Below are 10,787 nucleotides of genomic sequence, written 5' to 3'. Positions count from 1 at the left end.
AGCTAACAATCGCTTCTCTTAAGAACAGCAGAAGAAAATGGGACTTTTTAAGTCCAAATTAATAGTTCTACACTCTTTTTGATCGCCACTAATGACCTAATCGAAACCCTGGAACCACGTTTACATGGAATATGACATGGTTGTTTATGTTAAAGCAAAAATATCAGTTTAACTTCAACAGTTTACAAAACTCCTTAGGCAGTTGGTACAGCTAGCAGTAAAAACTTTTAAACTTCCAAACACTCATGCCAACTTGAACCGTATGTCAGTTTTAATGTCAATCAATATTTGACGATTGTAGTTGAATTCTCACTGATGGATTAAAAACTGAGCTGTAGATTATCGAGAGATAATAGGAGAACTTGAATTCCTACTAATAAATAAGAAAATTCAAGGATATCTAATAGTTCAGTAAAAATGTTATGGTTAAAACCAATTAAAATAAACTAGTGGAAGAGGTTAGGTAAGTAATAATAAACACCGAATAACCTTGCTCTTGTAAACTACATATTAAAATTTCGTTTTTCTTTTAAATTTTCGAATGTCTTTTTTACGGATATGGATTTTTGTACATATGGATTTATCAAGTTAACCAATTTTCAAACTTAAATGAAAAAATATAAGAGCTATAGAAAAATAGACAATACTATTTTATATACATCTATTTCATAATCTTTACATTTTATTTTGGAAATATATTATTATAGGGAATGGTTTCCATGGGTTTTGACATTGCTTTCTCAAAGTAAGTAGCAAGGGCTGGTTCTACTACTGGAGCTGTTTCGTCAATCAAGGCACGTAAATTATTTTTCAGTACTGTAGTTGTTAGTAAATCTAAAACAAAAAATATATAGATTAAGAAAGTGGCATTATATTGTTTTAGAGTTGCTGAGTAAAATTGAATAAGAGCACCCAAAAAGAGAAACAAAAATAAGACGGTTTTTTATTATAACTATAAGATAAATTAAGATCGTAAATGAATGGAATGAATTTGAGAAACCAACCTATATCCTTATTTTCCTTGAATACTCCATCAAAGCTGTAGCCGGTAATGGTGCCAACGTGTACCTTTGCTTCAACTTTAGTATTTTCTAAATATTCAATGCCCTTTCTTTTAACAATTCTCATCGTTAAGTTGATACTGATTTGTGAATCGGCTAAAATTATATACACATTTTTTTAAGTAGTCCAGTTTTTATCTAGTTAAAAATAAAGAAGAGCAATAAATGAAACTTGCACAAAATGAGAATAAGTGGATGGTCAAATGCATGATAAAAGCGAAAATATTTCTATTGCGTATTAGTGAGTAATATTAAGTAGTCCAAACAGCATACTTATGTTTCCGTACAAGTTACCAGCTCCTTTAGTGTTGGCAAAAAATAAATTTCCAACCAAATCAAATTCTCCTTCGAGGTAAATATGTGGTAAATCTATAACTGCGTAAGATGTTAGTTCTTTAGGATCGAACCTAAAACAAATAAACTTAAGTCAATACTGTGTATATATATATTTTTAATTAGCCTCGTTCCTTGTTAAATCAGCGATATTTAATACATGTGAACTCCATTGAAAAGTTACATTTGGGATTGCGTTTTCAGAGGACGCGATTCTATTTTTTAATGTAATGGGGGTATTGTTATACTACTATTGTATTTTTAATAAGCCACAATTGAAGTTTATTGACCAATAATGGGGGTTAATGACCAAAAAAGGGGTGCAAAGGGTTTTTGTGTTGTATCTCGTAAATTAGCAACCCTACAGAAAATTGTATTAGATATTATTTGTAGCAAATTAAATTGTATTCATTTTCTTCAAATAATTTTGATATTTTCGTAATGTTATAATACCAGGACAGTTATGGCACACTGCAGAACATTTGAGACCTGCTTTTCGGCAACCACACATACTGCCACAGTTTCCCTTGCTTCTGAAAGTTTGGATTTTTTTCCAAATTTTTCCATGCTTTTTTCTGTGCACACAGTGTTTAAATCACAGGATTGAAATAATAGGATTGCGATGCTGCAATCGCAGAACAGATAATGACTGTATCTACATCTGATTTAGCCTGGTCGGCACTAAATCAACCTCTGATAGAGCAGTTTTGAGATGGTCTATTAAGTTTATTTTATTCTTTTTATCACCAAGAAATTTATTTTGTGATAATGTTGGTACGGTGTTCTTATTAAACTTTGTCTCTGTCGCTTGGTGCTTTTTTCTGCGACGCAAGAGCTATCACAATTTTATTCCTGCAATATTAGGGTTTTTGGAATAGCCATCAAATAATATTATACTTGCAGGTAGTCCATAGTGTTCTATTACATACCCAACAAACTGCTTAAGAATGTCGATGAACAATTAATGAATGTCCTAAAATCAAAGCAAATAGACTACAATGACCTCAGGATCATATCGAATTTATACTATAAGCGGCAATCAAAAATACGTGTTACCAAACAGCTGTTAGATGAACTTGAAATTAGACATGAGGTGAGACAGGGATGAGTATTGTCGCTAATTCTTTTTAATGTTTATTCGAAAGAGATCATGAAAAGACTCTTGAGAGAGAAACAGCTGAAATAAAGGTTATTTAAGTTCCCATTAACAACATTATATATGCGGATTACAAAAGACTTCTTACCTAGACTAACTGTGTGTGAAAGCAAACCCACTTAACACTTACAACAATTCTTCAATGAGTCGATATATACTTACGTGTATCGCTTAAACTTATAGTTATCTACGCCAAGTATCGTCAAATTTGTTATTTTAACTTTAAAATTTAAGGCTCTATTCCCACGTTGTTCCAATGTTACAAATGGGATAACAATACTTTTGGTTGCTGGTATCAAATCTTTAATTCCTTCTGCTACGAATGGTCTAACTTGTTCCGTAGCTTTGATGAGACATTTCTCCATATTTGGTTCGTTTCTTCTACATCTTGGAAAATATGGAGCTGAAATGAACGTATGATAGTACCAAAAAAAGATAAAGTATGTATAAAAGTATGTATGTGAAATATGAAAAATTAAACACGAAAAAAAAAACAGGTATGTACGAAATAATGACAGTGATTGGTTGTACTATGGTCATGTGTTACAATAAAGTACTATATATTTCACACTACTGCTCACAAAACGAATCACTTTCGAATTCCCTCATAAAAAAAGCTATTTATAAAGATCGCTGTTTATTCCTGCTATCTAAGTCCTATTATAATAATCCGGGAAGAAATGGTAATACATCAAAAACATACTACATCGATGAAGTGGTTTCTTGTTTGAAACAAACTTTTGTAAATGCAATACAAAGGCAAAATACAAACATTACTAATGTTTGTATTTTGAGAACGATTTCCGAAGTGGAAATTGAAACGTCAATAAACGTATTTTAACCTTTAATTGTGGTTTATTCCCATTTAAATAGTAATTAATTTAAAATGCCACAAGAAAATAGCTTCAGAACAATACAAGCTATACTGGGACCGCACTGTGCTCACAAACCAAACAGTGGCACATAATAGACCAGATCTCACATTAGTTAATAAATTAAAGAGACAAACAACATTAATTGATGTGGCAGTACCCAACAACAATAATCTTCGTGTTAAACAGAACGAAAAAATCGAGAAGTACAGGGATCTGGAAATTCAAATACGAAGACAGTGTAGAATGGAAAGTACCCAGACAATACCTATTATTCTCTCTACTACTGGAGTCATTCCAAAGAACTCTCTAGAAAACAAAAAAATACGTATGAAAATTTTTGGGAGATACTCCAGCATACCAAGTCACCTTGGAAAGGTGTTATTGGAGGTGATATTGTTTGAGTATTTATAAGTTGAATTTGGGAAGATGGATTATTATATTTTATTTTTTATTCATTAAAAAAAAAGCTTTAATTACAATATTTCTGATAATTGTTATTTTATCATACGATTTTACTCTTATTGTGATTGGCCTACATTTTTAAATTCAACTAAAATAATGTTGTAGCTATAAACATCAGTTAAATTTTATTAGTCAATGACTTAGATATAAAATAAACATACATATTTGTTTTTAATAAATAATGGTTTGTTTAAACAAAAAAACAATAACAGAAAACATGCAATGCATTGAATCTGTTCATATTAGGTGTATAAGTAAATATTTTAAGATATTATGTACTATTCTAAAAATACTGTAAGGGTATATAAACTGACAATATATTAAATTTTTTAAATATTGTGTTTATTTAATTGTAATTAAAATTACATTCTTAACTATCTAAAATTTGACGTTTCGATTTCCATTCGATTTCGATCTCCGAAAATCGTTCTCAAAAAAGATCATATTAAGATTTTTTTTGAAAAGAAAAAATTGTTTCTTGTCAATAAAATGCTACATAATCTTTTTAAAATGAAAATTTTCATTTGGGTGACAATAAGATCATTAAATAATACAATAAATGAATCCCAAAACAATTTATAGATCGCATAATCGCAAATACAGGTGGGACAATACGCGAAAAAGAGAGGAAGCGTATACGGGAGAAGAAATAAAGACATAGGAAAGAAACTAGAAAAAATATACGAGTACGAAGGAGAAACATATACTTTTCCTAGACTTCAAACAGTCGTTTGACAAACTAAACAGAAGAAAAATGATCCAAGATTTATAAGAAAGTAATGTACCAAATAAAATTATAAGAATGATAGAAATTCGAGATTCTCAAGCAATAATAGACTCCGGAAGAGAAAGAATAGAATTAACCAAAATAAAAAAATGGAGTAAGACAAGGAGATGTACTCCCAACGGTACTATTTATTCTATCACTAGACAAGATAAGAAAAAAACTGTCAAACGCAGGAACTACAAACGAAAATGCAGTACAAATAATAGGATATGCAGACGATATAACCATAGTAGCAACAGATAAAAGGGCATTAAATAAAACATTCCAAGAAATAGAAAACGAAGCCAAACTGAGAGGACTGGAAATAAATGAAAATAAAACAAAAGAATCTACGACAAAACGACGCGGAAAACAGGACGCGCGAAAAAAGGACGCGTGGAAAAAAGGACGCATATTATTAATGAATTACTATAAATAGTTTATTTTAATTGACATTAGCCATTACCCCCTTTTTATCCCCATATGTTATTACAGAAAATGATTCTACCTAACCTAAAATCGGTTACGAAAAATAATTATATGAAAAAAACTTGCACTCACATTTTATCGAGGCTTAGGACTAAAATATCTTAAGTAAAATAATAAATACTAATATAATGTTGATTTAAGATTTCTGGTATTGAAACAGGTTAGATTCCATATTATCAGAATTATGTATGGGATTAGAAAAACCCAAGTACCAGCCCAGTAAGGGGTCTAATAAGGGTTTAACGCGAACCGGAAGGTTGGTAAATTCCGCAGGTAATGTTAAGAATGTAAATAGAAACGATTAGTAAGAAAATAAAACTTTCTAATTGTTTGATAATTGTTTTTAAGAAATGAATATTACAAAAGGTCCGATATAACAAAACATCATTAACCAAATTGTTTATATAGGGGAAACTTGTCGCGGTAGGTAATTTATTCTGTTCTTAACAAGAAAACATTTTACAAACTGATATCAGTCTGTTAAGATGGTGTTAGCGTTTGTGAAAAGCCAAAAAGTCAACAACTTGTTACTTTATAATTTTTCTCCATAAAAAAGAGCGAGTGATTGGTGAAAAGACAATTTGGAAGTGTGCTACTTATAATAAGTGCAAATGTACAGGAAGAGTGCATACCGTTGTGGATGAAATTACAAAATCCATAGAACATAATCACGTTGCAGACACGGCAAAGATTGAAGCAAAAGAAGCTTGTAACCGGATGAAAGAAGTTGCGCAACAACTGGAACACTCCACCCAAGGTGTAGTAAGTGAAATTTCTCAAGGACTTTCCTTAGCTGCTACGGCACAACTTCCATCAGTGTCGTCGTTAAAAAAAACTGTGCAAAGAGTTCGGAACGAGCTAGGACGTACGCCCGCAAATCCGAGAAATTTAGAAGAACTTGTGCTTCCTGAAGAATATAAAACAACTACAGGCGGTGAGCTATTTCTATTATTTGATAGCGGGCCAGAAGAAGAACGTATTTTGTTATTTTCAACACAAAGAAATTTAAGATTTGTGGAACAATGCGATCATTGGTATGCCGATGGAACATTTAACTCAGCACCACCATTGTTTTCTCAAATATACACAATTCATGGAGTGCGATACAGTAATGTAATCCCGACTGTATTTGCACTTCTAACGAACAAAACACAAGAGACTTATACACGTGTTTTTCAGCAACTAAAGGTGTTGAATCCGGCCTTGCGCCCTCTAACAATAATGATGGATTTTGAAAGAGCGGCAATGAATGCTGCACAAGCTGAGTTCCCAAATGTGAGAATCCGCGGATGTTTTTTTCATTTCTCGCAGTGTATGTGGCGCCATATTCAAAGTGCCGGATTGCAACGTAGATATATTGAGAATCCTGACTTCGCCCTTCACCTAAGACAATTGACAGCTCTTGCGTTTGTTCCAGACAACCATGTAGTCAGAGTGCACGAGGAGTTGCTCAATAGCGATTTTTATACACAAAATGAAGAACTACTAGTGCCGCTGATTAATTACTTTTAAGACACTTGGATAGGGAGATAACCTAGAAGAGGAAATCGAAGACAACCCCTTTTTCCAGCAAATATATGGAATTGTTACGATTTGGCAGACCAAGATATACCTCGAACTAATAATGCTGTCGAAGGATGGCACAACAGCTTTTCTTCTCTTCTCAATAGTGCACATCCGAATATTTGGAAATTTATTAATTCTCTAAAAAAAGAATATGATTTAAATGTTTTGAAAATAGAGCAGTACATTTCGGGCAATGTACCTCCACGTAAAAGAAAATATCAAGATACAGCAAACAGGATAAGGGCTATTGTTGCCGATTATGCTGACAGGCCAACTTTAGAATATTTGAGAGGCATTGCTCACAATTTTCAGTTACAAACATAAAAAAAATACAAAAAAAATTAATATCAAAAATAAAACAAACAAAAAATAAAATGACAAAAAAATTCCAAAAAAAGCAAAAAATTAAAAAAAAATAAAAAAAAACTTGTAAACACGCCAGCTTCTGCTGCCAGTCCTAAGCCTGGATAAAGTGTGAAGGCAAGTTTTTTCCATATAAATATTTTTCACTTTTTACTTTTACCGTAACCGATTTTAGGTCAGGTAGAATCATTTTCTGTAATTATATATAGGGGATAAACGAGGGTAATTGCTATTGTCAATTAAAATAAACTATTTATAGTATTTCATTAATAATATGCGTCCTTTTTTCCACGCGTCCTTTTTTCCACGCGTCCTTTTGTCGGTATACCAAAACAAAATTCATGACCGTAAGCAAAAAAAAAAAGAAGACACAAATTACAGAACTGACAATAGATGCACACAGTTTCAAAGACGGTAGCATTCAAATATTTGGGAGTACTGGTTAATACAAGAAATGAAAGTGAAGATATGAAAAGAACAATTCAGGCGGCCAGTACAGCGTTTTATAGAAATAAAAAAATGTTTATAAATAAGAAAATAAGCCGAAACACAAAAATGAAATCTATAAAACGACCATAAGACCAATAGTAGTATATGCTGCAGAAACATTTACGTTAACAGCAAGAGAAGAAGAGCAATTAAAAATTTTTGAGAGCAACATCATCAGAAATATACTGGAACCAAAGAGGAAAAAGGAAGAGAATGCAAGACAATGTATGAATCACGAAATACAAGAATGGATGGGTTAAGAGAATATGGTTAAAACAATAAGAGCACAAAGAATTAGATGGTACAGACATATATTGAGAAGAGAGAAGAGCAACCCGTTAAGAGTTATAACGGAATGGATACCACCAGGTAAAAGAACGAGATTCAGACCTAAACTGAGAGAGAGAGACAACAAATGAAAGAAGACTTAAGGAGTATGAAAATTAAAAATATAGAAAGAACAATCAAAAAAAGAGAGAAGAATAGAGAAAAGTAGTGGGAACAGCAAAGTCACACCAGAAACTGTTAAACCAAACCCACAGAAAAAGGATCTTCAAGTGAAAACATATATATATATATATATATATATATATATATATATATATATAAGAAAACATTTAAAAAAAAAGACGAAAAGTCCATTATAGCGCTGTGTAAGAGGAATTGGACGAGATCAGGGGGGCGACACAGTGGACGAAGTCGCTGATTCCAAATTTGAGAAGATGGATGGACTGTGGGCTTCGTTGTTTGGATTACTTCCTGGCGCAATTCAGCGATATGTCAAAAAAAAAACGGTGAAGGCAACGAAATAGGAAAGAAGCCAACACGACTGGTGAGCAAGCAGTATGGTTGGAGAAAGTAAGAAGCTTTGAAATTAAACATCAATAGGGGGAAAATTGAGACATCAAATTATTAGAGCTATTAGAGCAATGTTTCTATATCCAAGTAGCAATTAACAGAAAAATTTGTTAATTTTTTTTAAAATTGATATTTTTAAAAGTATTTTTTTTATTTCATCAATTCAATATCGCTAATAAAAGAGACGTTACTAACCAAACTAGTTGCAGATATTAGTAAAAATCACTTACGTAATTCATTTAATCCAAGACCCACCGAACTTAGTTGCAAAATCACAATTATAGTCCAAAATGTGATGCCAAGTTTGTACATGGTGACTCACTGTATCTATTTAAAGATCATAAATATGCACTCGATATTATTATACAAATATTGTTTAATAAAAATGTATTTAACAACAAATCAACAATTACCAGCCACACATCGTACCGTATTTTGTTTAACTGACATGATTCAAAAGTATCAGCAATTATTATTTGCTAGATCTTCACGTAGAAATAAAAGGAGAGGGTAATTATTAGTCCATAAAAAAATTAAATATTAGAAATATTTGTGACATGAATATAAAAACGAATAATTCTTTAAGCCGCTGTAAAAATTTTACAAACTTAACTAAAAATAAATTCATAATATTTATAGAATCATTATTTGATAGACATTTTTGAATGATATTCACTATATTATTTCATGGACTGTATTAAAAATATCAACTAATTTGTTGTTGCCAGGGTGTTCTCTTACTTTAAATTTCTTTCCAGCGCTGTTTTTCGTCTAGATTTACTATTTTTCGGTTACATTTTAGAATTCATCTTATTTTTTTATGTAGAATTATTGCACCCCTTAGGGAAAGATTATCAGCGGATTTTACAAAAATTGTTTATAATGTAATAAACATTAATATAATAACAGTTTCATAAATTATTATTATATCTTTGTTTATTGGAGTCTCTAATTGTGTTTGATAATTTACAATTTAGTATGCATTTTAGTTTTCTTGGTTTATCTGGTACAGAGTTAGTACTTCTTTTAACGAATTAGAGTATGATAATATTCAGTTGGTATGAGTATATATTATAAGTCAAAGTATTATAAGTATTATCATTCTAACTTTACAACCTTGCGTGGGTCCTAACCTCCTCAAGAAATTCCTTCCTCCACCAAGCACGTAGTCCCATATTTTTCATGTCTTCATCGATGTAATCAAGGAACCTTGTTCTGGGACTTCACCATCTTCTCTGACCAATGAGTCTACTAAGGAGCATTTTTCTAGCTGGACCATATTGTTACATCAGCATTACATGTCCTATCCACCTCAGACGTCCTATCTTAATATGTTTTACGATATCTGGTTCCTGGTATATTCTATAAAGTTCGAAGTTATACCATCTTTTCCACACTCCATTCTCATTTAGTGCTCCCTAAATTCGCCTTAGTACTTTTCTTTCGAAACATCCCAACTTGTTTTCATTACTGTTTGTTAGAGTCCAGGCCTCTGAACCATATGTTAGGACTGGGCGTATTATTGTTTTGTAGAGTTTTATTTTGGTATTTTTCGATATAATTGTGGATTTAAGGAGATTGAAGCCAAAATACCATCTGTTGACAGTGCAAATTCTGCATTGTATCACTGCGGTAGTATTATTTTCAATTTTAAGGAGCGCTTCCAGGTATATAAATTCGTTTACTGCTTCGATGATGTCGTTTTCTATAGCAAGTGGTCGTAGAATTTGTGGTTTGTGCTTATTTTCATATACTTCGTTTTGTTAGTATTTATTATTAAACCCATTTTTGTAACTGATTTTTTTAATGCTACATACGTCTCTCGTACAGCGTTTTCCTTTCTCCTAACAATATTGAAATTATCAGCATAGGCAAGAAATTGCACTGATTTATAATATATTGAACCAATGGTTGATTTGTGACATAGGTATTACTTTTTTCAAAGCCAGATTGAACAGTATATAGGAGAGAGGGTCTCCCTGATGCAGCCCGTTATTTGTTTTAAATGGTTCAGACAGTTCTTCCTGAATTCGTACTCTTTTTCAAGAGTTAATTTTGTTAAATTTACCAACTGATTTGATATTAATAGCTCTTTCATTAATTTGAACATTTCTCTTCTATTCACACAGTCGTAGGCTACTTTGTAGTCTATAAATATGTGATGAGTACGCCATATTTCATATATATTTTCATATGCCATATGTCGTATATATAGATATGCCATATTTCAGTCTTTTTTTTTTGTTTAAGGGTTGCAATCTGAGAAGTTGTCGATTTACCACCTCTAAATCTAACCTGGTATTTTCCTACTATTCGTTCTGCATATGGTGCCATACGTAGTACTGTGATGAATATTTAATACTCTGCAT

General features: G+C 31.8%; 1 protein-coding gene across 1 annotated transcript; it reads right to left on the bottom strand.

Annotated features, from left to right (window-relative positions):
• Nucleotides 1-647: 647 nt before the first annotated feature.
• LOC140444131 (uncharacterized) lies at nucleotides 648-8,851 on the bottom strand. The gene is made up of 5 exons (XM_072535803.1): nucleotides 8,649-8,851; nucleotides 2,713-2,953; nucleotides 1,335-1,468; nucleotides 1,005-1,157; nucleotides 648-834 (listed from the first exon to the last, which is right to left on the bottom strand). The coding sequence occupies exons 1-5, from the start codon at nucleotides 8,728-8,730 to the stop codon at nucleotides 683-685; spliced, it is 762 nt and encodes a 253-aa protein (XP_072391904.1). The 5' UTR covers nucleotides 8,731-8,851; the 3' UTR covers nucleotides 648-682.
• Nucleotides 8,852-10,787: the final 1,936 nt, after the last annotated feature.

The sequence above is a fragment of the Diabrotica undecimpunctata genome, chromosome 6 (assembly GCF_040954645.1).
Source record: "Diabrotica undecimpunctata isolate CICGRU chromosome 6, icDiaUnde3, whole genome shotgun sequence".
Lineage (NCBI taxonomy): Eukaryota > Metazoa > Arthropoda > Insecta > Coleoptera > Chrysomelidae > Diabrotica > Diabrotica undecimpunctata.
Note: the sequence above shows the minus strand (reverse complement) of the source record. Positions and strands in the feature narration are given on the sequence as shown.

Coding starts and splice junctions, on each gene's coding strand:
- LOC140444131 (XM_072535803.1), bottom strand. CDS start 8,730: ATGTACAAACTTGGCATCACATTTTGGACTATAATTGTGATTTTGCAA. Junction 1,469..2,712: donor TATAAGTTTAAGCGATACAC/GTAAGTATATAT, acceptor TATTTGTTTTAG/GTTCGATCCTAAAGAACTAA. Junction 835..1,004: donor CAAGGAAAATAAGGATATAG/GTTGGTTTCTCA, acceptor TTTTTGTTTTAG/ATTTACTAACAACTACAGTA.